This window comes from Mustela nivalis, assembly GCF_964662115.1.
Source record: "Mustela nivalis genome assembly, chromosome: 6".
Classification (NCBI taxonomy): Eukaryota; Metazoa; Chordata; class Mammalia; order Carnivora; family Mustelidae; genus Mustela; species Mustela nivalis.
Genome location: NC_139025.1, coordinates 155,492,428 through 155,516,767, shown reverse-complemented (window position 1 = coordinate 155,516,767; position 24,340 = coordinate 155,492,428). Strand labels below are relative to the sequence as shown.

At 65.0% G+C, this 24,340-nt stretch overlaps 2 protein-coding genes across 16 annotated transcripts in view; one reads left to right on the top strand and one right to left on the bottom strand.

The window, feature by feature from the left end:
• The window catches only part of TBC1D2B (TBC1 domain family member 2B), a 59,186-nt gene extending 38,715 nt beyond the window's left edge, over positions 1 to 20,471 (top strand). For 9 of the 14 annotated variants that reach the window (XM_082736252.1, XM_082736260.1, XM_082736258.1 and 6 more), the window contains 8 exons: positions 332 to 721; positions 4,258 to 4,368; positions 5,236 to 5,429; positions 7,556 to 8,050; positions 8,621 to 8,738; positions 14,014 to 14,199; positions 14,383 to 14,504; positions 18,058 to 20,471. In XM_082736252.1, coding sequence (XP_082592378.1) covers positions 332 to 721; positions 4,258 to 4,368; positions 5,236 to 5,429; positions 7,556 to 8,050; positions 8,621 to 8,738; positions 14,014 to 14,199; positions 14,383 to 14,504; positions 18,058 to 18,250 — 1,809 coding nt within the window. In that variant the 3' untranslated portion in view covers positions 18,251 to 20,471. Of the gene's footprint in view, positions 1 to 331; positions 722 to 4,257; positions 4,369 to 5,235; positions 5,430 to 7,555; positions 8,051 to 8,620; positions 8,739 to 14,013; positions 14,200 to 14,382; positions 14,505 to 17,206; positions 17,308 to 18,057 lie in introns of all 14 variants that reach the window. The other 5 variants (XM_082736261.1, XM_082736262.1, XM_082736253.1 and 2 more) reach the window with 1 other exon arrangement.
• A 1,846-nt stretch (positions 20,472 to 22,317) lies between these two features.
• The window catches only part of ADAMTS7 (ADAM metallopeptidase with thrombospondin type 1 motif 7), a 39,929-nt gene continuing 37,906 nt past the window's right edge, over positions 22,318 to 24,340 (bottom strand). For both annotated transcript variants that reach the window (XM_082736250.1, XM_082736251.1), the window contains exon 24: positions 22,318 to 22,676. In XM_082736250.1, the coding sequence (XP_082592376.1) occupies positions 22,519 to 22,676 (158 nt within the window). In that variant the 3' untranslated portion in view covers positions 22,318 to 22,518. The remainder of the gene's footprint in view (positions 22,677 to 24,340) is intronic.

Here is a 24,340-nt window from a genome sequence, read left to right as displayed (position 1 = left end):
GGTTTCCGGGGGTGTGGGCAGGGGCGTGTCTCCTGCTGCCGGGCCCTCTCCCACCCCAGCGCAGCGCCGGCTGCTCCAGTAACAGGAGGGAGACCGTGTCCGTGTCCCTCTGAGACCGAGGATGCCCCGTTGTGGGCAGCTCGGAGCTGCTCGTCAAGCTCCCGGATGCGTGTGTGCTGGGGGCTGTGCGGGACGGTGCGCGCGTCCGCGTCTCCCGTTTCCTAGTATTGTTCTCTGCCCAGGGGCCAGCGTTTCCGAGCCCCCCGAGAGGAAGGGCTCCTCGGTGCCGGGTCACGTGGTTACTGCGTCTGCTCCCCCCCTCTGACTCCAGGAGCTCGTGCGGCTGCTGCAGCAGACGGTCCGGTCCTCCCAGTACGACAAGTACTTCGCCAGCAGCCGGCTCTCTGAGGGGGTCCCAAAGGACGCGCTTGACCTTCTGCACCGCAAGGACGACCAGATCCTGGGCCTCAGCAGCCAGCTGGAGCGGCTGTCCCTGGAGAGGGAGAGTCTGCAGCAGGAGGCCCGCACGCTCAAGGGCAAGGTGGGCGAGCTCAGCGAGCAGCTGGGCATGCTGCTGGAGACCATCCAGGCCAAGGACGAGGTCATCATGAAGCTCTCGCGGCGGCTCAGCGAGGGCGCGGACGGCCCGGCCCCCGCCGCGGGGGCGCCCGGCTCCCCGGCCCCCGCCAGCAGGGAGCAGCTAGAGCTGGACAGGCTGAAAGTGAGTGGGGCGCGGGCTCGGCTGCGGGGCGGGTCAGACGGCACCCAGGGCTGCGGGCCTCTGCGGAGCCGCGGGGCCTCTTGGGGGCAGATGGAGCACCTGCCGGCAGATGACGGGCGTTCTCTGAGACGCGTCCGTGGCCAGTCCGCAGTCTGACCATGCCGTGCCCGGGGGCCTCCTGGACCTTGTCCTTTGCTGTCACAGCCGACACTCTCCCTTTCTGCTCTGTACCCCTAGAGTTTCATTACCCCACGTAGCCCCAGGGCCTGTCAGCCACTGCACACGAGCGCCCAGGCCAGCACCGCACACGGCCTGCCTCAGCCCCGGGGGTGCGGGAGCCGAGGGGCCATTGTTCCCAACAGCTGGTGCGGGGTTGGCTCTCAGGCAGGCCTGCTCAAGTCGGGGTCCCTGCTGCACCTAGGCTGGGCGGGTCCTGGCGCTGAGGTCCGGGGGCTGGCCTGGGCGGGGAGGCTGCTTCCTGAACTGTGACTGTCCAGGTCGGAGCTGAGGTGGGGAAGGGCTGTGCCCCCGGCTGTCAGATCGCGGAGAGGCACTGAATGTGGCCCGGCTCAGCCCAAGTAGGTCTGTAGCCCCAGTCCCCACCCAGTCATAATGTGCTGCTCGCCTGGGTACCCTCTTTCTATAAATACCGTGCACCAGGGGTGTTTGGCCCCCCGAGGGCAAGTTCTCCTTGAAGGCGAAGATGTGCACGTCGAGGTTATCCGTGGGCACCTACCACGTGCCCAGCAGTGGCTCGCTGGCTTGTCAGCACGGAGCTGAGTGGTAGACGCGCAGGGGTCTCTCCGAGAATTCTAGAAGAGAAGTGAACCCTGGGCTGATGGGAGTGTCGTGGGGACGAGCACGTGGCCTTCCAGAGTGACCACTGCCCCGTGACACGTGTGAGGCTGGGAGGTCAGCCACAGAGCTCCAGCCCCTTCCTCTGTGACTGGACCACACACCGCCGTGGTCGGTGTGGCTGAACCGCGCGGCTCTGCGCGAGTTCCGAGAGCGAACACGCCCACCCCGGACGGCACCGCATCAGGCCGCCTGGGCACGCTGGGCGGGGACGCGCGGGAGCAAGCAGCTGGTCTCTGGTCCACACGGCGCCCTGTGGACGCAGCAGACAGACTTGATCGGGAGCAGGAGTCGCCCCGTTCCCGCTGTAGGTTCTGTGGCGTGCCGGGCGGGGTGGTTTTGATGCGTTTGGTGATTTTATGACTTTTTTCCGCCAATGTTTCTCCACGGTTTTTAAGACCCCACCGTGATGAGGTGACTTGGGAGAGAGGCCACGGCGGGGGGGTGCGGCTGGCTGTTCAGGGGCGGGTGCGAGGCCCTGGGCTCCCGAGTGGGCCGGCGGCTGCCCCGAGCTTTCTGCCGCCGCCTGCTCCCTCCACCGGCCCCCACAGCGGCTCTGCGGGTATTGAAACAGGTCTGGGGCGGGGGCTGCGGACACAAGTGGGGTTCTGCCACGTGTGTTTTTGCTGTCCCTACTTCTCACGGCGGCACAGTTTCCAGACTGACTTCCTGCCTCGACCCTGAACTCAGAACACCTCCGCGGGGAGGCACGGCCTGTGTTTCTTGGGGAGCACTTGTCCGTCACGGTCACAGCCCACTTTCTCTGACTCTGCCTGATCGGAATCTGCTGACGCTTCTCGTTGGCTCTGGGACGCGGTCACTTTCTGTTTCTGGGGTATTTTGAGGAAGGAACGTACATGGGTCGTAGGATTTTAACAGCCTAAGTACTTGATTCTTTCTGTACTTCCTTCCAGGCTTTTCTGTGTTTCTTCTCACTTGGCGTGGGGGCCCCATGGCTTCGTCGGGCACAGGCGGGGCTGCCGTCTGCGTCACCACCCCCTGCCTGTGCGGCCAGTCTTTCTGTGACCTACTGTTAGGCCACTTTTCCTCGTCTGGACTCTGACAGGCGTTGGTTCAGCTGCTCACCAGGGGCTGTGCTGGGAGTGCGCGGCCCGTCCCGGGGCACCCACAATAGTCAGAAAGTACGCCACGGTCATAGCAAGCACGGGAGGAGCTCAGAGCCGCTCAGCTTTGCTGCGTATGACCCCGCCTGGGTGCCGGGTCCACTCCTGCCCGACCATGTTCACCTGTGAACCAGGCTTCCCCTGACGGGGTCTCTTGGGGTCCTACGGAGTCCTGTGGGGTCTGGTGGGGGTCCTGCGGGGTCTGGTGGGGTCCTGTGGAGTCTGGTGGGGGTCCTTCCAGGTCCGGTGGGGTCCGGCAGGGGTCCTGCGTGGTCCGGTGGGGACTAGGGGCCTGGCAGGCACAGGCAGGGCCTTCACTTGTATGGTCATCGGCGTTGGTGTAGGAAGAGTCTTCATGACGTCACACAGGATGTGACCGGAAGGCCCGCGTACTCGGCCTTCCCACCGCCCTCACCTGCCCGTGTCCCTCGTGCTCCTCCGTCGGCCCGCTCTGCTGTCTGTGTGTGCCGGCTGGGGCCCGAGAGCTGTCGCAGGAGAGGGGAGGACGGGCCTTGGGGCACCCAGGCCTCGTGTGGGGCTGGCCCTCAGCATCTCGGGGTCTGTCCGGACGTGCGGTCCTGCTGACGCAGGAGCTGTGAGCCTGTCGGGTGCGGCCCGGAGCCCTGTGGCCTGGCTCTCAGCGGAGATGCGGAGACAGCGGCCCAAGGGCTTTCACTCACGGAGCCGCCAGGGGTCTCACGCGGACCCGCAAGCGTTAGGCGTCAGGGGGCCGTCGAGACGATACCGTTCCTCTGATTATGGCCCCTCTCCCACGGTGGCGTCCAGCCCGGAGACGGGACATGACTCAAGGAGCAGGCGTGGCCTCCATCCCGTGAGGGGCGGACACTCCCGGCCGGTCCAGGAATAGCCCGGCCCCCCGGGGGCCAGCACAGCCCCGGGAGCCCCGCAGAGCGGGGGGGAGGTGGGCACGCGGGCAGAGGACTGAGCTTGGCGGAGATCGTTCCTCCCAGACGCTTCCCCTCCTCGCGGGTGATCCTGGGCGGCCGCCGAGCGCGTTGCCGCACTTGGCAGAACCCGTCACCGTGGCGAGGCTCGGCCGGCAGCTGGCGCGGCCGACAGTAACAGCCGGCGACTTCTCGGTGCAGGTGTGTCCGCTTCCTCGCGCTTTGCCGCCCGCGTCTCCAGAGCGGGAAATGTTTGCACGTACATGTGGGAGGAACGTGCTTCCCGAGCGCCTCATCCGCTGCGGGGGGCGGGCGTGATTCCGTAGTCGAGCGTGCCGGGTGTCCGCGTGGCCTTTTCTCTGTCCCCTGAGTGACCGCGAGAGCCACAGAAAATGTGTCGTTCCTCGAGTTACAGAGGACATGGTCACGAGGATCAGCCTTGTGCCGCGTCGGTGCGTGGAGGACGTGGCGTTCGCGGCCTGCGGACGTGGTCCTACTCCTTCCTTCGTTGCCCCGAGGGTGGCCGCAGAGGTCATCAGGGTGTGCCCGGTGGTCGTCTCGCGCGGACTTGGTGGGGCCCTCGGGGGACACGGCGGTACGTTAACCGTATCGGAGAGAGCGGGCTGGACTGACGGCGGTTTTCTGCCCACAGGATAACCTACAGGGGTACAAAACCCAGAACAAGTTCCTCAACAAGGAAATCCTGGAGCTCTCGGCGCTGCGGAGAAATGCGGAGAGGAGGGAGCGGGATCTGATGGCCAAGGTGGGTCGGGGCGCGGCTCGGCTGTTTCCTGGTGGCTGGGGGTGCGGAACCTCTAGAAGCGGCACACCCTGAACCAGTCCTGCTCCTGTGCTGGGTCACAAGAACCCAAAATACAGGCCGTAGAGCGCTGCATTCCGAGAGGCACCCTGACGTGTCCCCGTCTGCCTGCGTCACGGGGTTGACAGAAAACCGTTGACTTCGACTCCCAGGTTTCCCGAACGGAGGGGTTTGGATTGTGACTTTGTGCATTGAGTCGTGTGGCCTGGTTTCCCATCTGTAAACGGGGAAACGGTGGGAAACCGTCGGTATGCGCGTCTGTCGGCGCGGTGGCTGGAAGGGTAGCCCCTGCACAGCAGCCGGCACACGGTGGCTTTCGGTGGCCCTCACAATCCTTGCTTTGCACTCCGTGGGTCACGTCTCCCCAGACCTATGTCCACGTGGTCCTGGGGTGTGTCTGACGATGCAGCAGACAAGCTGGTTGGGGACACAGTGTCCCGGGACACGTCAGTGCCACATAGGCCCCATCTCACGGCCGACGTGCCGCGTGACACTCAGCGTCACCGTAGGGACCGCCATGTGGTTGGCTCCTGCCACTCCCTTTGCTGTGCGGGACAGACGCCAGTGTCGGCATCTGGGGTCTCACTGGCAGTGCGTCCTCTGGGCCAGCGCCCTGGGAGGAGGGGGCCCGGGGTGGCCCGTGCAGACGTGACAGGTGGCCCGAGGCGACAGGACTCTCCTGTCCTCCACGCGGTCCCGGCTCACCGTCCCGTGGCTGGGGCTCGCCGCCCGCCGTTGGCTCGCGGCCCCGGGTGGCCCCTCCTGTGTCCTGGTCGTGGTCAGGGCGGCGGTGACCCCCGTTCTCTGCAGTATTCCAGCCTGGAAGCCAAGCTGTGTCAGATGGAGAGCAAGTACCTGATCCTGCTGCAGGAGGTCAAGACGCCCGTGTGCTCCGAGGAGCCGGGCCCGGCGCGCGGCGTCATCGCGCAGCTGCTGGAGGACGCCCTGCAGGCCGACGGCCCGGAGCAGCCCGGGCAGGCGCTCGTGAAGCCTCGTCTCGTCAGGTGGGGGCGCCAGCGGCTGTGGGGAGGGAGCCCTGTCCTGGGGATGGATGCGTGCGTGTGTCCTTCTGCTCCTTTGCCACCGGCACTGTCAGCCCCCAGAGCGGGTGGTCTCGGCATTCTTGCCGCAGCCGGTGCGCGGTGGGGCCGGGCTCAGGCCCCCTCTCCTGAGCACATCTGTGTCTGCGGCTCCCGCGGGCTCCTTTGTGGCTCCGGTCCCGCTGTGCAGCCATCCCCGCAGGAGTGGGGTCCCCGTCCTGAGACGCAGCTGCTCCCGTCCACGGCTGGAGAGCCGAGGGGCCCCCACGTGGGGAGAGGGCTCGGCCAGCCCTGCAAGGTGGCTCGGTGCCCACTGAGGGTCCCACCCCAGGGGAAGCCTCGCTCCAGCAGGGCCTGCTGCAACAGATCTGGCTCGCAGCCCTGGGACCTCACCCCTGCTGCACAGCACTGCCTGTGCCCACATGCCCTGAGCTGCCCCAGGGCGGGGGGGCGGAGGGAGGGGGAAGGTCCCCCCACCATGCGCGTTCTCACAGGGTGAGGTGGTGTTTTCATCCTCGCGTCTTCGCCGCCGCTGCCCCTGAGTGGCCGTGGCGGGAACAGGACGCCAGCCTGGGCAGCCGGCCTCCGCGTTCCTCCTCCCTGGGTCCGTGGGGCTCGGGTCGCCTGTGTCCCCCTCGTGTACTTGTGGGCTCCTCCTGTTGGTCGCGTTGATGTCTGTCTGCCTCATCATTACAGAAGCTTCCAGACCTTCAGAGTCAAGTCCTGGGACCCCAGCCCCCCCGCCCCACGCACCCCCTCTGGAATTCCCGTCCGTCTGGTTGGGCCCCCCCGCCCCAGGGTATTTCCTAGGCGTTCTCCCCTGATGAGCTTCCGCGCGTATCTCTAGCTCCTCGCTGACCACGTCCTGATACACGAACCCCACCGTACCCGGTGCTCCAGGGGGGCGCACGCGGCCTCCGAGCCATGTTTCAGGGGCCTCGTGCCCCTTCGCTGTGGGAGATGCAGGTGGAGCCCAAACCCCGCTGTCATGCCTGCTCCCTCGTGGCGGACAAGTGGGGTCCCAACACGTTCCCTCGTGACAGATGAGAGGCGGCCGGCGTCGGGGTTTGTGTTTCCGGCGCCCGTGTGCGGCTCCTCTAGTGCGGGATCCCGACACGCAGGGAACATGCCTCTTCAGCTCTGCCAGGTTCGCACGGGCCATGCCGGCGGCGGCAGGCGCAAGAGGCCCTGTGTCCGTCTTCTGCGGCTCCTCGCGGATCGTCGCCGACGTGGCGGCTCGCACACCGCCTGTGTGCCGGCTCAGCCAGTGCAGGCCGTCCGTCTGGGCCTCCCTGGGTGTTTGCGCATCACAGCCGCTGTTCCTTCCTAGGCGTTGCGGGGCTCAGTGGGTGTCCTCACGCGCTCGCGCCCTTCCTGGGCTCGCAGACCGAGGGCTCTGTTCCCACAGTGACTACTGGGCGCAGCCTCTCCGGCTTCTGGAGGCCACAGGCATCGGTGGGCTCCGGCCCCCTTCTCCCCTGCTCTGGCGGCAGCAGTGGCCTGCTCACCCTGCTCCTGCCCTGCTTGCCCGTCGTGAAGGGTTCCTGCACGTACGCTGGCCCAGGGTAGCCCAAGGGGACCGCCCTGCCCTTGGCCCTGTCCAGGGACGCCATGCACCTCAGCCATATGGCATGGCCGGCTGCAGGTGAGGGGCCGTGGTTCTGCTTCTCACGCCTACGCTGTCTTCATCCCTGATATCTACGCAGGTGCTTTCTGCCTCGTCTTTCCCCTTCTGGAATGGTGTTTTCCAAGCACATGAGTTATATGTGGACGTGTGTGCCATGGAAACCCACGTCCACGTGGCCAGGCTACTGGGCACGTTTTTCCCTCCTGTGCTTTTCACGCAAAGGGCTTTAAACCACCTGGAGTGGATTTTTATTCTAGTACGAAGAGATCTAATTTCACGTCTTCCCACAGAGCCAGCCGCACATCCTGCCCTTGCTGTCAGGAAGCTGCTGCTTTGTTTGCCGAGTTCCGGTGGCTGGTCCCAGGCCCAAGGGCCATGTGCACGGGGGCCGATGCCCTTTCTCTTTGGTTGGTGTTTTCATCAGAATCCCATCGCTCAGTTTCCCTTCTGTATCTCTCGACAGCGAGTACGACATCTACGGGTTTAGGACCGTCCCAGAGGACGACGAGGAGGAGAAGCTGGTGGCCAAGGTCCGAGCGCTGGACCTGAAGACCTTGCACCTCACGGAGAACCAGGAGGTGTCCACCGGGGTCAAGTGGGAGAACTACTTTGCAAGCACGATGAACAGGGAGATGGCGTGCTCCCCGGAGCTGAAGAACCTGATCCGGGCCGGCATCCCACACGAGCACCGTTCCAAGGTGTGGAAGTGGTGTGTGGACCTGCACGCCAGGAAGTTCAAGGACAGCACCGAGCCCGGGTACTTCCAGACGCTGCTGCAGAAGGCGCTGGAGAAACAGAACCCGGCCTCCAAGCAGATCGAGCTGGACTTGCTGCGGACCCTGCCCAACAACAAGCACTACTCCGGCCCCACGTCGGAGGGCATCCAGAAGCTGCGCAACGTGCTGCTCGCCTTCTCCTGGAGGAACCCCGATATCGGCTACTGCCAGGGTCTGAACAGGTGCGCTCGACCTGGCCATCTCCTCCCGTCCCCTGCAGGGTCTGAGCAGGCGGGCGCTCGGCCCGGCCTTCCCCTCCTCTCCTGGGTCTGAGCAGGCGGGCGCTCGGCCCGGCCTTCCCCTCCTCTCCTGGGTCTGAGCAGGCGGGCGCTCGGCCCATCCGCTCCCCTCCTGGCTAGCCGCGGTAGGTCCACCTCATAAAGCAGGTTTGCCGTCAGCTAGGCTTAGTGATGCGGCATCCCCAGTTCTGCAGTAATGGAGAGAAACAAACATACTTTCGCAAAGTATCAGGAACATCAGATGTGGGGCGCCTGGCTGGCTGTCGGTGGAGCCTGTGACTCTCGACCTTGGGGTCATGAGTTCGAGCCGCATGTTGGGTGCGGAGACTACTACGAGACGGAGGAGAGAGAGAGAGAAGGAAAACGGCTCACCAGCCTAGGAACGCTGACTTGGTGTTGTTTCCTGGGGCTGGAGGAGCTGTGGCCACGAGAACCCAGGGGCACCGGGGTCCGACGGGCCGCGCGGCCTGGGCTGCAGGGGCCGGCGCTCACCGTACCGTCGCTTGCTTGCAGGTTGGTGGCAGTGGCCCTTCTGTATCTGGAGCAGGAAGACGCTTTCTGGTGTCTCGTCACCATAGTGGAGGTGTTCATGCCGCGAGACTATTACACGAAGACGCTGCTGGGGTCCCAGGTACGTGCACTTGTCCTGCGCCTCGGTCAGCAGCGTGGAGCCGGAGCCAAGATGGGGCCGATCTGAGCCCCGGTGGGGGGTTCCTGCTCGCGCCTTCAACCCCAACCGCCGCGCCAGGCGCACAAGGCAGGGCACGCCGCAGTCCGTGGGCCGGGCTGGCCGTTACACACCATAAGTGGACCAGCCCCGCTGTCCCTCGGGCTCCACTATCCACCTGGGCTCCACTGCCCCCACGGCTGTGCTGTCCTCATTTATTTTTTTTTTAATTTAAAAAATATATATATATTTATTTATTTAACAGGCAGAGATCACAAGTAGGCAGAGCAGCAGACGGTGCGGGGGGCAGGCTCCCTGCTGAGCTGAGAGCCTGATGCGGGGCTTGATCCTAGGATCCCGGGATCATGACCTGAGCTGAAGGCAGAGGCTTGACCCACTGAGCCCCCCAGGTGCCCGTCCGCTGTCCTCTTGAGTTCAGCTGCCTCCTGGGCTCCATTGTCCCCATGGCTCTGCTATCCCCCGGGCTTCGCTGTCTCCCAGTTCAGCTGCCTCCTGGGCTCCACCGTCCCCGGACACTACTGTCCATCTGGGCAGCTGAGCTGCCGTCCAGGAGTACTTGGAAACCTGATGTGTCACTTCAGGTTCTCCCAAGAAGCTGAGGCCAAGGCAGGAGTGGACGAGCCCGAGGTTTCTGAGGGGAGGCACCTGCGAAGAACCGGGGAACCCCCAGAGCAGGGAAAGGAATGAGGCACGGGGGGGACGGACCTCAGAGAGAGGAAGTTTGGCCAGGCCGGTGGGGAGTCCACACGCTGGGGCCACCGCTTCTGGGCGTGTGTCTCGTGGGAACAGGCTACACTGGGGCCTGCCGGGGTCGCTCCCTGGCTGCGAGCAGCCGGAGGCAGTGCTGGACCCAGAGGGGCAGCCTGTGGGCTGCTGTCCCCTTCCTGGCAGGAGATACGAGGGCACAGCTCATGCCCACCACGCCTGGAGCCTGAAGCCAGGGCAGGCAGGGCGATGTGGGCGGCGAGAGCCCAGGGCCATCCCCACTTGGGCAGTCCTGGCTCGGGAGCAGCCCCTGGGGCCCAGGCCAGAGCTCCCCTGGGCCAGTCTGGGGCCGCTGTGCAGCCTGCAGCCCTGCTCATGGGCCTCACTTCCCGGCACTGCTGCGGCCAGAGGAGGCCCAGGCAGGGGACCAGCGGGAGCTGGAGGGGAGGGCAGGCAGTTCTCGCCCCGCCATCGTGGACGCTGGCTTCCCGTGGCCTGCACGACTCCGTGGTGCCCGCCCCTGTCTGGCAGGCCCCTAGGCCGGGAGCCTCTCTGTGCTCCAGCCTGCAGGGGCTTCCTGCCCTTGCTTCTGGGTCACTTCTCCAGCAGCCGCGTGGCTTCTCGGCTTTTCTCTCACCCGTGGCCATGTCCCCGCGTAAGATCCCTCTGTCGTAGACGGTGAGGGTGGCATCCGTCTGCCTGGCTGGGCCCTGAGTTCTGTGTGCGCGCCTCTGTGACCACCTGCCCCCGGCCCTGCCCACCAGCCAGGATGCAGCCTCATTCCTGTCCCTTTGCAGCCCTGTAGTTAGGCTTCTTGTCACTGCCTCTTGCCCGGCGGCTCACGTGCCTGCTCCCTCTGACCCCTGACCCCAGCCAGGGACCCCCGTTCCTGCGTCTCTGTCGCCTCCCCACTCACCACCCCGTGTCACAGGGTCCCCTGCTGGAACCACACGGTGCCCTACGATGGAACCCTTGCTCCCGGAAGCACCCTGTTTTCCGTGTGCCCTACAATGGAACCCTTGCTCCCGGAAGCACGTGTGCAGCTGACACCCACCCACCCCCCGTCACTGTCCCCTGCTTGCCTCCCCACAGAGCTCCCGTTCAGCCTGGGCTGTGGGCCCCTCTGCGTTGCCCGCTGACCCGAGGCCACTGCTCTTCCCACAGCTCTGGTGCGCGCCTGGGGGACCACGGCCTCCCTGTGGGCCTGCTTGTCCTGCGGCCGGCCGCGGCCCTGATGCTCGTTCCAGAATCGCCAGCTCCCCCACGTGGCCAGTGGCCGGGTGTGCGTGCACGCCCCGACTGGGGACAGGGAGCTGGCACTCGCACCAAAACCATCCTGGTGGAGGCATCTTGTCCCCACTGTACTCAGGAGAAAACTGGAGGTCAGAGACACAAAGCAGCTCTCCTGAGTGGCCCTGGTGCCACAGGGGCCGACTGATCCCGGGAGAAGCTCGGCTGGTCTCCCCGTGAGCATGTCACTTTGCTAAGTCACCCGGAGGCTCTTTCTGCCAGAATATTTTGTAAACTGGGAAATGAGCCGTGGGAAGAGGCAGTCGTCACTGTCTGATGGGAGTGAAGAGGTCAGTAAATAAAATTCCGTGTGTCACGGACGCCTGGGTGCTAATAGCTGCAGACTGGGGATGTCACGTGACTGTTTGAAAGTAAGAAGGGTGAGGCTTCCGTCTGTCTTAAATCCTCTGAGCCAGGCCCTCCCGCCTGTGAGCCGTGGAGCCTGGCTACCTCCATCCACGTCCGGGCGCCTCAGCTCCCGGGATGTGAGCAGCACCCCGGCCCGCCCAGACCACTCCAGGCTGAACTCAGGTGGTGGTGCGTTAGGAGCTTGTGCTCACACTTGGAGCATAAAACTCATAGATTATCCTTATAGGCAGGAAATGTGAACCTGTTTTAATTATGTGGATGTAAGTTAAAACATGTATCATGTTGTCACATAAACGCAATTGTCAAGTCCAAAGAGACTGTTTCCTCCCCGACAGTGAGTCGTGGGTCCGCTCCAAGAAGCGGTGGCTGGGGATCGAGATGTTCAGAAGGAAACGAAAACCCCGTGTTATCCGACCGGCTAGAGCCACAGTTGGCCTTCTCGTGTACTTTAGGTACTCCTGCTGGGGCAGGACATGTCCCAGCTGGCTCACACGATAGCATGAGGGCTCTCCCGTGTCGTTCTGTGCTTTGTCACAGCCCTATTTGGTGGCAGTCGCCCTCCACCAGGCAAATCCATGTAACCCGTGTACTCTGCGATGGCAGGCTCCGGGTCAGGCCGAGCCACAGGGCGGCGAATGTGGCCAGCCCTCGGCGCCAAGATTCACAGGTCCCCATCAGACCGCCGCCACGGGCCAGTCTGCAGCCTCTGTCCATCCTGTCAGCTGAGTGCACGCTGGGCGCCAGGACCTTGGTGGGCACAGAGGACACTGTCCTCCACGTCCTCCTGAGCGCAGGGTGCTGGAGTCGACCCTGCGGGCCGCTCCGCACGCGGCCTCCCGAGCCAGGCACCACCTGCCACCTGCCAGGGAGGGCTGGGTGTGGCCTCGCTCCCACTCTGGGGACTGCCTGCTTGCCCTTCCTCTGCAGAAGGAGTCTCACGGCTGTCCCTCACCCCGTGGCCACCTGTCTGTCTCTCTTGCCTCTGTGGGGTTCCAGGGCCATTGTTGGAATGTCCAGGCACCGCGTCTTGTGGGTGACGCTGACCCTGCGGGGCAACAGGAGCGGGCTCCCCAGGGACAGTCTCCAGGGGTGTGTCACCCAGCGGGACAGCCGTCCAGCTTGCCCTGTGAGACTCTGGGCTGCTTTCCCAGGGGGCACAGTGTGGGGGGCCGGCAGCCGGTTCGCTCGCCGCGGGACGTTCCAACGTCCACGCTCTCATCTGTGCGGGCTTTAAGGAGTATCTGTTATAGCTCACCCCCCCCCCCCCCGCCTTCTCATCTCTGAGACTTAGTCTCCTGCCCTAGTGTCCAGCAGGGTTCTTGTATTGTGTTGTCTTTCATGTGCTGAGGGGGATTTACGGCACTTTGGAATCATTTTTGTAACAGTAACATAATCATTTTGTAACAGTGTTTTTAGCACTTTAAGTTTTGTTGCCTTTTAAATTTTACAATATGAACCAGTAATGCTTACTCGACTCTAACCACGCCCTTTAAAAAAAAAAAGAGTCTTCTTGATTGTTAAAGCTTCTATGTTAAAGGAAAAATCAAAACTTCTAAAAGGGAGGAACCATGGGCTTGTTTAAAGTTTCAGATTCTCCTAAAAAACAACCTTTTTTGAAAAAAAAAATCTTCTATATGCTATTTTTTAAAAAAGATTTATTTGACAGAGACACAGCAAGAGAGGGAACACAAGCAGAGGGAGTGGGAGAGGGAGAAGCAGGCTTCCCGCGGAGCAGGGAGCCTGATGTGGGGCTCGATCCCAGGGCCCTGGGATCATGAGCACAGTGGAAGTCAGACGCTTAACCACTGAGCCCCCCAGGCCCCCAAGAAGAACCTTTTAAAATGTCATTTTAGGGGCATCTGGGTGGCTCTATTGCTTATGACTGTGACTTTTTTTTTTTGGAAAGATTTTATTTATTATTTGACAGACACAGTGAGAGAGAGAGCACAAGCAGGGGGAGTGGGAGAGGGAGAAGCAGGCTCCCCGCTGAGCAGAGAGCCCGGATGCAGGGCCTTGATCCCAGAACTCTGGGATCATGACCTGAGCCAAAGTCAACTACTTAACCCACTGACCACCCAGTTGCCCCAAGTGTATGACTCTTGATCTCAGCTGTTCATGATATCAGGGTCGTGAGTTCGAGCCCCCATTGGGCCTCTGCTGGGGTGGCCGTGACTTCAGTGTGTCTGTGTGGGTCCCCGCCAGAGGCCAGGAGAGCCCGTGGGGGACACCTGCCCCCTGCGTGGATCCCTGGCTTCCAGCCTGGGCCACCTGTGCTTCTCCAGCAACCCGGGACGGCGCCTGCGCGGCTCTGGGAGCACCACCAGCACCCCTCACCGGGGCCTGCCAACACTGACCCAGCAGGCCCGGCCTTTGGCGCCCCGCGCTGCGTCTCGCTCCTCGGAGGCCGGGGGGGGGGGTGGACGCCTATGCCCAGAGGAGCGCTGTGCCCGACACGGGGGGAGGACGAGACCTCTGAGTCCCATGGTGGTTTGCACGTGGCCTGTGGTACCCCTCGCAGCCCTGTGAGAGCGGGTGAGATGCTCCCCAGGCCACCCCGCCACACCCTCATGCTGTCCCCACATCCGGGGGCATCTGTGGGGCAGACGGGCTGCGGTCACTGCTCCTCTCGGGCCCGGGACTCGACCTCCAGCCCAGGAGCCCTGGGTTGCGGGCAGACGGCGAGGCTGACCCCCAGTGCCCTGTAGCAGCCTGTCCGGGTGGCTTGGGCTCACGGGCGGCTTCCAGGCCACAGCACCCTGGTGACTGTTGGTGGACGGCGGGCGGGCGTGAGGCTGGGCGTGCGGGACAGCGGCAGCCCAGGCGGAGTGCACTGAGCGCCAGCCCCTCCCCGCAGGTGGACCAGCGCGTGTTCCGGGACCTCATGAGCGAGAAGCTGCCGCGGGTGCATGCGCACCTAGAGCAGCACGGCGTCGACTACACCCTCATCACGTTCAACTGGTTCCTGGTGGTGTTCGTGGACAGCGTCGTCAGCGACGTCCTCTTCAAGATCTGGGACTCCTTCCTTTACGAGGGCCCGAAGGTGGGTGTGCTCGCCGGGCGACCGGGCAGTGCTGGCAGAGTGGCCGGCTCGCCAGGGATGCAGGAAGGTCCCCGAGCCGGAGGGACCCTTCGCTGGGCCGCAGGCGGGCTGGGGCGCGGGAGGCGGCCGCGGGGCAGGGAAAGGACGTCCGTTCCCCCGACGGACCCCCCGTGCTCCCCGCAGGTCATTTTCCGGTTTGCGCTGGCGCTTTTCAAGTACAAGGAGGAGGAGATCCTGAAGCTGCAGGACCCAATGTCCATGTTCAAATACCTGCGCTACTTCACGCGCACCATCCTGGACGCCCGGTGAGCGCTGGGGGGGCCCCGGGAACGGCAGGAGGCGGCGGCAGCCCTTTTCCGCAGAAAGCAGCCTCGCCGGCCTGCGGTGCACAAGCGGGGAGCGGGAGCAGCTGCGGACGCCGGTGCCTCCACCGACCGGGGGATCGAGGTGGGAGGACGGCTTGTCCCGGATGCCGCCGACCCGTGGCCCGTGGGGCGGCAAGCTCTAGCTGAGCCTTCACAGCAGGACAGGCCACCGGGCGCTGAGGGGGACGGGGGCGGGGGACAGCCCCCGATAAAGAACCTGAGGGGAGACGTGCTGTCTGAGGGGCTGGGGCTGCTGGAGGGAAGCCCAGGCCCAGGACAGAGCCGGGCGGGGGGCAAGGCGGGGTGAGCAGGGCTGGGCAGGGACACCTAGGACAGGGTGTCCTGGGTCTGGGGAGCAGGAGCAGCGGCAGGGACGTGAGAGGCAGCGTGTCTGGGGCCGTGCGAGTGGCTTGGTCCAGGCAGGCCAGCGTGGCCAGGAGGCAGCAGAGCGGGACCAGGCTTTGTCCCTGGGGTGTTGGAAAGACAAGAAGAGAACTGGCAGCGGGGGGAGGGGAGGCCGGGGCGTCCGGGTGGCCTGGGGTGAGGCTGGAGGTGCCCCCAGAGATGGATGAGGCGTGACCCGGAGGGTGGCAGAGGACAGGGACCCGGAAGGACCCTGCGACTTCTGGCAACTGTGTCAGGGGGGCGTCTCCCCATCCCTCCCCCGTCCCCCTTGCCACACGGTATCACCCGTTTGGGGCGATTGTCCTGTGTGTGCCTCGACCACAGCTGGTGGCTGCTCTGGCCACCTCTCCAGGGCTCCCACAGGGGCTCCCACAAACCTGCCGCTGGTCAGGCCAGGGAGCACAGCGTGGCTCTGGGCCACCGGGGATGGGTCACAGCCCTCTGCTGGACAGTGCCCGGCGTGAGCCACCGTCCCCACCCACGTGTGCACTCCCGCGTCAGGCTCATGCCGCCCTGTGAGAGCCACAGGTCCTAGCGCTGAGAAGCATCTGCGGTTTGTGATTTCAGACTCTTTCTTTAAGATTTTATTTATTTGGGAAAAGAGCACGAGAGAGAGCACAAGCAGGGGGTGCGGCAGGCAGAGGGAGAAGCAGGCTTCCCACCGAGCAGGAAGCCCAATGCGAGACTCGATCCCAGGACTCTGGGGTCATGACCCGAGCCGAAGGCAGGCGCCCCGCCGACAGAGCCCCCCGGGGGCCCTCCTTTCAGTCTCTTGGGACTGTTGCTCCCAAGACGGGTGCTTTGTCTGAGGACCTGGGATGCCCATTCCAGAGTGTGTAAAAACGAAACAGTTTGTTGAAATGTTTCTGGTTCTTGCTAAAGGTCTGTGTCAGATTCTGAGGGTTTTTATTCCCTGTTACAAAATGCTGGTCACGATTCCCCACATGGCCTCCTCTGTCCACTGATGTGTCACAACAGGCTTCAGAACCTCCAGAGCCCCCCGGGAAGCTGGCAGGCACCCCCTCCTTGGCCAGCCCATGAGACACAGCGGGACAGCCTCCAGGCCCCAGAGCCACTGGGCACCAGTGTGGGGAAGGGACACTGGGAGCAGAAAGGGGCTGGTGGAGGCCGCACCTGCCTCCAGAAGCCATTGCTGTTTGTAGGGCCTCCCGCTCTGGAAGCAGGTTCTGAGGGTATCTTCGGGCGTGCCGACTTGCGTGCAGCAGTGACCTCAGCTTTGCTGTGTGCGGCCGGAGGGTGACGGCCAGTGACACCAAGTCCAGGGTGAACCTCCGGGAGGTTCAGGGAGGTCAGGGTTGAGAATGGCCTGAGTGCAGGTGGTGGGGCCGCCAGCTCCCCCCGGCCTCGGTGGCAGTGCCTCCTTGTCCGTGGAAGCCGCTGGCTTCGGGAAGTCAGGGTCCACAGGCCTCAGATTCGCAGACGCAGTGGCAGCCAGACCCCAAACCCGCAGTTCCGCAAACCTGAGCGGTTCCCTGAGGAACAAGGGACAGGCTTCCGGACTGCGCGTGTTTGGGGCTGTCGGGCTAATGGGGTTAGACCAGTCTCACATCGGGGCTTCTGGGGGATTCAGCCTCGACTGACCACGGGACACCTGCGGTCTCCTGGCCGGGCCTGCAGGGCAGCGTCCTGCTGTGTCCGCGGGGCTGACAGCCACAGCAGCACAGGCCGACCACAGACTTCAGTGCTTTCTGGGTTTGCCTTCTGTGGCAAAGCGGGAGCTGGATGCCCTGGCTCAGGGGAGAGGCTGGACGCCCGGTTGGGGTCAGCTGGATGCCCGGTCTCAGAGGCATGGAGCGTCAGGCTAACTGGGAGGAGTGTCTGATCGCTTGGGCCCTGGGTCCCCTGGGTCCCCGGTCTTGGCTGGCACGTCTGTTGCCAGAGACGCCTCTTACAGCCCCGCTCCCCTCAGGACGGCTCCGTTGTCCCGCACGCCTGTGTTCTCGAACACTGCGGGAACTTGGTCTTCGAAGCTGGGCTCTCTAACCTGGGACCTCCTACGGGAGCTGTTTGGCGCCAGGCTCTCTGAGGTGTGGGCGTCGGAGAGCTCGCTGGCTGCCGTAACGCCTCAGCACCGAGGCTGGGGCTGGAGCGTGGGCTGCTTGGTGCCCGGGGGGGGGGGGGGCTGGCTTTTGTCTTCGCCTGCGGGCGGCCGTGGCCGACCCAGTTCCTGCTGGAGCCCTAGCCGGGGGCTCTGTTCTGTTTTTGTTAAACCTCAGGCCGGCAGCCAGGGGCACATTAGCAGGATTGCTGCCTGGACCTGCGGGTGATGTGAAGCCCGTCGACAGCCCGCCTGTGTGCGGACCGTGTCCGAGCCCTGGTGAGCGCCGGCGCAGTCTGAGTATTCCCGGGCAGTCCCAGGAAAGCCCAAACCAGCCTCCTGCTGGCCCCGCTCAGGCACGCCGGCCCTCAGCCACCCAGCCCGTGCCGGACACGGTTCCATGCCGCCGGTGGCCACACTGATAACCCCGCATCCCAGGAGGTGGCATTACAGTGCCCCCAGCAGACAGGGAGTCAGAAGCCAGAAAGGGAAGGACCCTTACCCGCCCTGTGATACAGCCAGTGTGGGCCTCCACCCAGGCGGGGGCTCAGGGCCAGCCCCGTAACCTCTGTGCATGAAGGGCTGGCCTCTAGGTGGCACAACTGCCCCAGGGCCTGTCCCGTGTCCTGTCCTGCTGGCCTCTGTTTCAGTCCCGTGCCCTGCCCTGCTGACCTCTCTCGCCATCCCGTGTCCTGCCCTGACGACCTCTGTTCCCGACCCGTGACCCACCCTGCTGACCTCTCTCCCCATCTCGTGTCCTGCCCTTATGATCTGTCTCCCCATCCCGTGTCCTGCCCTGACGACCTCTGTTCCCGACCTGTGTCCCACCCTGATGACCTCTGTCCCCATCCCGTGCCCTGCCCTGCTAACCTCTGTTCCCGACCCGTGACCCACCCTGCTGACCTCTGTCCCCATCCCGTGTCCCACCCTGCTGACCTCTCTCGCCATCCCGTGTCCTGCCCTGACGACCTCTGTTCCCGACCCGTGTCCCACCCTGCTGACCTCTGTCCCCATCCTGTGTTCTGCCAGGAAGCTGATCAGTATCTCCTTCGGGGACCTGAACCCGTTCCCCCTGCGCCAGATCCGGAACCGGCGCTCCTACCACTTGGAGAAGGTGCGGCTCGAGCTCACAGAGCTGGAGGCCATCCGCGAGGACTTCCTGCGAGAGCGGGACGCCAGCCCGGACAAGGGCGAGCTGGTCAGTGACGAGGAGGACACCTGAGCGCTCCCCACCCCAGGACGCTGCTCTTGCCTTCACAACCAAAGTGTGCCAAAGATCCCCGGCAGGGATCTCGGCTCGTCGGGAAGCCGGAAGGCGGTGCCCGTGGCCTCCGGAAGTCTGCTGGGCGGACGTCCGCGGCCACGCTGCTCTTTCTTACTTGCGGGCGGGTCTGTTCTGCGTCCAGCCTTCCCGTGCGGGGCGGGCACTGCCCGGTGTGCCCCGGGGGAGCCGCTGGCCGCTTTCCAGAGCCTGTTGACAGCACCTTCTGGGCTTTGTGCATGGCTCGCACCCCGGGAACCTGCTGTGGGCCGTCTCCCGGATTGCCCCCGTGCGCGGACCCGCTGCGCTGCACGTTGCCCCCCCACCCCACCCCAGGCCGGAGCGCAGCTGCTTCGGGGACCGTGAGGTGAGCGGCACAAGCGCATCCACGTTCAGAAGCGGCCTGTGGAAACCGGCCACCTTCCGTGCAGGGCGAGCGGCCCGCGGTGCCCCGTGGCCCTCTGAATGCCCCACGCTCCCCTGGCCCCGTCAGCCTCCGGCGGGTGGCTGGACTGTCCCAGCCCGCGTTCTGTGCAGCTCGGCTCCGGGAGGTTCTAGGGGAGACCTCCTGTCTGCAGAGTGACTCGCGGGGTCATTGGGACGACCGCCCGCTCTGCACAGCAGGCCCACTGCTGGGGCGTGCCCTGCCGGAGGGGACACAGGAAGCTTCTGGGGATGCCCTACAGGGCAGCGTGTGGCGGGGGGTGACACTGCCCGCCGGTGCTGGGGATCTCCACCCGCTGGGCCAGGGCCATCGCTTGGGGCACAGCTTGGGGGAGCGGTCCCCCTGCCGTGCTGCCCAGAGGCACGCGCGTCCTTGCAGGCAGCCTCGCCCCTCCCCAGGGCCTGTGTGGTCCTGGCTTCAGGGTCCCCACTGCCTCCAGCAGGTCAGGCTGCCCACACCATTCTGCAGACTGGGGGCACCATCTTTCTGAGGCTCCGCAAAGAGGCCTTACCCAGGAAGGCAGTTCTTGCTTTATCGGTCGGCGGACCATTCCTGATCCTGCTGCCCCGGCGCTCCAGGGCAGGGGACGGGGTGGCTGCTGGAGGTTGACTCGGGCCGTGGCCTCACTGCCATCTGCAGACTGTGCCCACTGCAGCCCCGGGGCAGCTGACCGGCAGGGCCACAGCAGCGAGGAGGCCCCACAGGGTTGGGCTCTGGTTTCCAAGCGGACTTCCCTGAAAGGCCGTATCCTGGGGGAAGATGCTGCCTTTCGGACGGGGCTGCTTGTGTTTCTTCTGCCCCAGAAGGGCCCCTCTTCGAAGCACCGGAGGTGGGCACAGGTGCCTGTGTGCAGCTGGAGCTGTGGTTTCGGGCGCAGCCAGCAGGGCAGTGCTAGTGTCGCCGGGGAGCTGTCCATGGCCGGGCGGTGGCCGTGAGAGCGGTGCTGTCGTGTGGGGAGCAGATGGGGGACACTTTGCCGGGGCCACCCCATCCCTGGGTGTCCGGCGGGGTGGGGGGCGCTCGGCCTGGCCCGGACGGGGGGCAGGGTGGAGAGCGGCAGGCCGTGTGCCCGCGTCTCCACTGCCCACAGCGCAAGGCAGCTGCTGGCCTGCACGGGGACTGCTTGGGTGTTTCACAGGCTGAACATCTGTTTATACTTTTGTATATTTTTCACTACAGTTTATATTTTTATAACTATTTTTATCAAGGTTTTTCTAGATTACGTACACCTATTTTATGTAACGTGTTCTCCTTTGTGAATAGCTCCGTGTGCACGTGTGCGCGCGTGTGTGTGTGTGAGAGAGAGAGAGGAACAGAGCAGCCAGGGTTGCGCCCCCCGTGGCCCGCACGACCCCTCGCTGCTGTGTGGCAGTTTCTCCAGGTAGCGCATCCCTGCGCGCCCTGCCCTCCCACAGCCCCCAGGGCTGGACCGAGTCGCTTTCCTGCCGATTGTGTCCATCTAGGAAGTATTCTAGGCAAATCGCCAGTGCAGTGTTCGTACTCGTGCACAGACCCCCCCCTCCCTGGCTTTGTGCAGGGCCGTCTTCCGGCACGTGCCCGGGGCAGCTGGGCCCGCCTGGGGCAGCCCCGACCGGGGAACAGGGGAGGCTGGCGGCTGCTTCAGGGGCTGCGTGGGAGGCAGGGGCAGGTGACCTCCCTCCGTGTCACTGTGGCTTCTCTGAGTTAAACTTTGGAACAGTCGTACTAAAAAGCCAAATAAACTACTAATTTGTATAACGTTCTGGCTTGAGATGCAGTTGCAGTCCCTCGTGATGGGGCTCAGAGGGGATAGGACTTGGCTGGGAGGGGGGCGACTCCGACCTGCAGCTGGGGTTTCTAGGTCCACGCTCTTGGTCTGCCCCGGGGTGCGTGGGTCGGGGGTCTTGGTCGGCCGTGCTGCCCTGGGTGCCGCGGTCAAGCCGCAGGGGAACTGGGGGCACGGAGGGGAGCGCTTCGGGGTCCCGGGCTTCTGTCAGGAGCCGGCGCAGGCCCCCAGGCCCCCGCCACAGCTGCGTCTTGCCCGCCTGAGTCACAGGCTGTTTGCCTCCTGTCTGGGCTGACGGCTCCGGCCCAGCTGCTTCGGGGAACGCCATCCCCCCCCCCCCCCCGCTGCCCCCACCGTTGGGAACACATGCAAGCATGATTAAGACCAAATGTGTTTCCACAGTGTGGGGGAGGGGCGCCGGGGGGATTTCCAGGGCGAGCGGATAAGGATGGGCTGAGCTCTCTCCTCCTGGGACAGACTCAGCTAGGCCAGGGGCACCTGAGGTCACAGCACTGGGACAGGGACCCCCATGCTCGGCGTGGGGCAGGAGCCCAGAGGGAGGGGCCCGACCTCGGAAGGGTTGCCGCCATGCACCGCACCGGCCCCGGGAGGCCGTTACAGAGTATGGGTCCCCAGGGCCTCCTGGGGCTGCGGGGCTGTCGCAAACACAGGAAGGAAGTCTGGTCCCCCTTCCTCCCCAACTGCACGGCGATGCTGGGACTCTCACGGGCCCGGGAGACTTGCTTTCCAGAGTGACTTCAGCCCACCTGTCCCTGCATGCAGCCACCCTGGGGCCTGCAGGGACAGCGGCTAGCGGGAGGGAGGTTCCAGGAGGGCCTGGCCAGACCCACACTGAGCTGGGAGCTTCTTGGGCCCCGTGGGGCGTGTTCCTGGTAGGGCTCTTGTGTGTGAGCGGGGAGTGGGAAGCCGGGGAGTAGCTCTGCCCTCCGTCCTTCCTCGGAGGGACCGGCTGGCACTTGCAGCTGGCTTTAGCGGCTGCTGGGTCTCTTGCTCTCGGTCCCTGGGGAGTGATTTTCCACGGCGCCCTCCTACCCCAGCCAGCCATAAGGGGCCACGTGGCCCTCACCCCACCACACACAGCTCAGAAACCACCATGCACGTCACAGGATGTGTCCCCTGCAGGCATCTGGGGGCCTGGACCTCCCTGAACTTTGCTGTCTCCCATTTGGAGAAGGGGCATTCCAGGCCCCAGGAGCAGGACTGGGGAGCAGGCTCCAAACGACACGGCCACTTCCAGAGGAGGGGCTGGGTCTGGCAGGACAGGGCTGAAGCCCAAAAGCCCCTTGCAGCACCTCCGCCCCCTGCTGCCGCATTCAGGGGCCCAGCTCCGTGGGTGGAGGTCTGGAGGGGGGACAGAACCAGCTACAACCCGCCCAGCCATCTCTGAACACGGGGCCCACAGCAGAAAGGGACAAAAGGCTGCCCATCTGCTCCTGCCAGCAGCCCTGTCACCCCTGGGAGGTCACTAGGCTCCACAGAGCTGCCGCCTCCTCCCTTTGGTGCAGGTGAGTTAACGTGGGGGTCCCAGAGGGCTCAAGGCCATCCCCAGGGGGCAGTCCCTATTCCCTGAGGTGGGCCGTGAGGCGGTTGCCGTGAGACAGTGGTCTCTGACGCCCTGGGGTGGGGACGCAGAGGAAGGGCTGGGGCCTGAGCTGGGGGCACAGAACGAGCGTGGCCAGGACCACTGCTCCCCACAACCCATGGAGGCCACCACCATACACCTCGGGGTCACGTGAGGACGGAGAGCAGGAGACGGGCCCTGAAATCTCCCGACACGAGAGGAAACCACGCGGCAGGTTAGAACTGGGTGCTCGTTTATGTATAATAACAATAAAGGTTATGCAAACTGTTAAAAAAATACTTTTTCTTGAGGGAGGGGTCCCCAGCCCGCCACCAGCAGGCCGGGTTAGCACCTTCGGGGTGCAGCCCCCGGTGGGGCGTGAGGTCAGTGCGTCTCGGTGAGGGGTTGGTGGATCCGTGCGGCCCGGACGGGGCTGGTCAGCGGCGGGCGACGCGCTGATGGCCGCGGGAGGGGGCTCCGTCGCCCGGAGTGGGGCAGGAGCGGCAGCACTGGTTGCGGATGGCAGGCAGCTGGCATCGGCCCAGCAGGCGCAGGGTCTCGCAGAAGCCGAAGGACAGACGGTCCCGCTCGCAGCCTGCGGGGACGGGGCAGGAGGCAGGGCAGGGAGGCTCCTCAAGATGGAGCCTGGACGCCGCGGTGGGCCGCCCGCCACTCCCAGGGTCTCTGGGCTCCAACTGTCGCTGGCTTTGTCCCACCTGTCCCCCCAGGTCTCTGGGGAACTGGCCCGGCTACACCCCGCTTTCCAGAGGAAAGGCCCTGGGACCCCCACATCGACCAACTCCAGTGCTCCTGAGAAGCCAGCCAGCCTGCCGCCCCCTCCACCCCTCCTGACCCCCACAGCCCCCCAGGTCGGCCTCAGCCTCAGCTTCCGGGCGAGGCCCAGGGAGAGCCAGGGCGGGCCTGGGCTCTCCCCGCACAACCCGGGCCTCCGGAGCAGGGACGGAGGAAGGCTGCCCTCCCGCCCTGCGCGGATCGGAGCTATTTGGGGAAGCACTTTGCTTCCAGCCTCCTGGCCTTGCTCCCGCTGCCGCAGACGGCCCCCAGCTGCCCAGCTCACGCCGGCAGACGTCCCGGGGGAGGAGGGAAGGAAAGGCCGTGCACAGCCGCGGGCCTGGCAGAGGGCAGGAGGTAGCGGCTGTTGGCTGCAGACCTGCGCCCTGATCTCACGCTGTGACCTCATGCAAGCTGCTTAACCTCGGGGGGTGGGGTGAGAGTTCCCTCCTCTGCCGGCGACCCTCCTCCCCACAAACACCCTCCTCCCCACAAACGGATGTGGGTCACGCTGGGTCAGCGCTCACCGTGGTGACCTCACACTCTGGGGTTTCCAGGCTTTCTTAATGTCTTGCCACACATCTCCCAAACCACCCAAACATCCTGGGGCTCCAGGATCCTGGCGTCCCTCCCCGCACCAGCCTCCGCCCTGAATGCCTCATGGGGGACACCTGGCGGTTCAGCCACGTCACCAGCCCCCCCTGCCCCCTGCCTGCAGTCCACCGGACCCCCTGGCCTCAGTTCCCAGCAGACAGCCCAGCCCCCCAAGCTCCCGTGGCCCGGAGCCCGGTGTGAAGGGCGGCCCCCATGTGGAGGCAGGTGCTGTAGCCGCTGCTGGGAAGTCCCGCAGGGGGCCGGCGTCGGGGCAGGGCAAGCGGCACCCCTGCAGGGGTCTAGGGCCCTGGGATGGGAGGAGGCCTGGGCAGTGTGGCAAGGCCGCCTCTCCTCTGGGCCTGGACCAGGGCCACCAGGAGCCCGTGGCATCAAGACGGCAGGTGAGGGCAAGTCCCTGAGGCACTGACGGCCACCCTGACGGCCACAGACTATCCTCAGGGTGGGGGGCAGCGGCTGAGAGGCACAGAAGCTGCCAGGGTCCCCCACTGACAGAGGCCCTGAGCCCTCTCCCTGACCTCATGGCGGCGGCCCACACGGACAGTCTTACGCGGCACCGCCTTCCCCGAGCAGCTCCTGGGCCCCCCCCCAGCACCTGATTTCTGCTCTCCCCACCCTGCCCAGGCCGGGGGCTGCCCAGGAAGTGGAGCCCAAGGCCACAGAGCTGGGAGGGGGCCCGGGTGTGAGTCCAGGGCCAGCTTCCTGCGCTCAGCAGCGCCGGGGAGGCTGGGCTGCCGGGTCCCAGGCCACCTCTGGCTCGGGCCCTTCTTCCAGGAGGACGTAGCTGGCCAGGAAGGAGCCAGCCGCCGGCGGCCAGCCAGACCCTGGCAGGGAGACCACCTTGTGCGGCCGCAG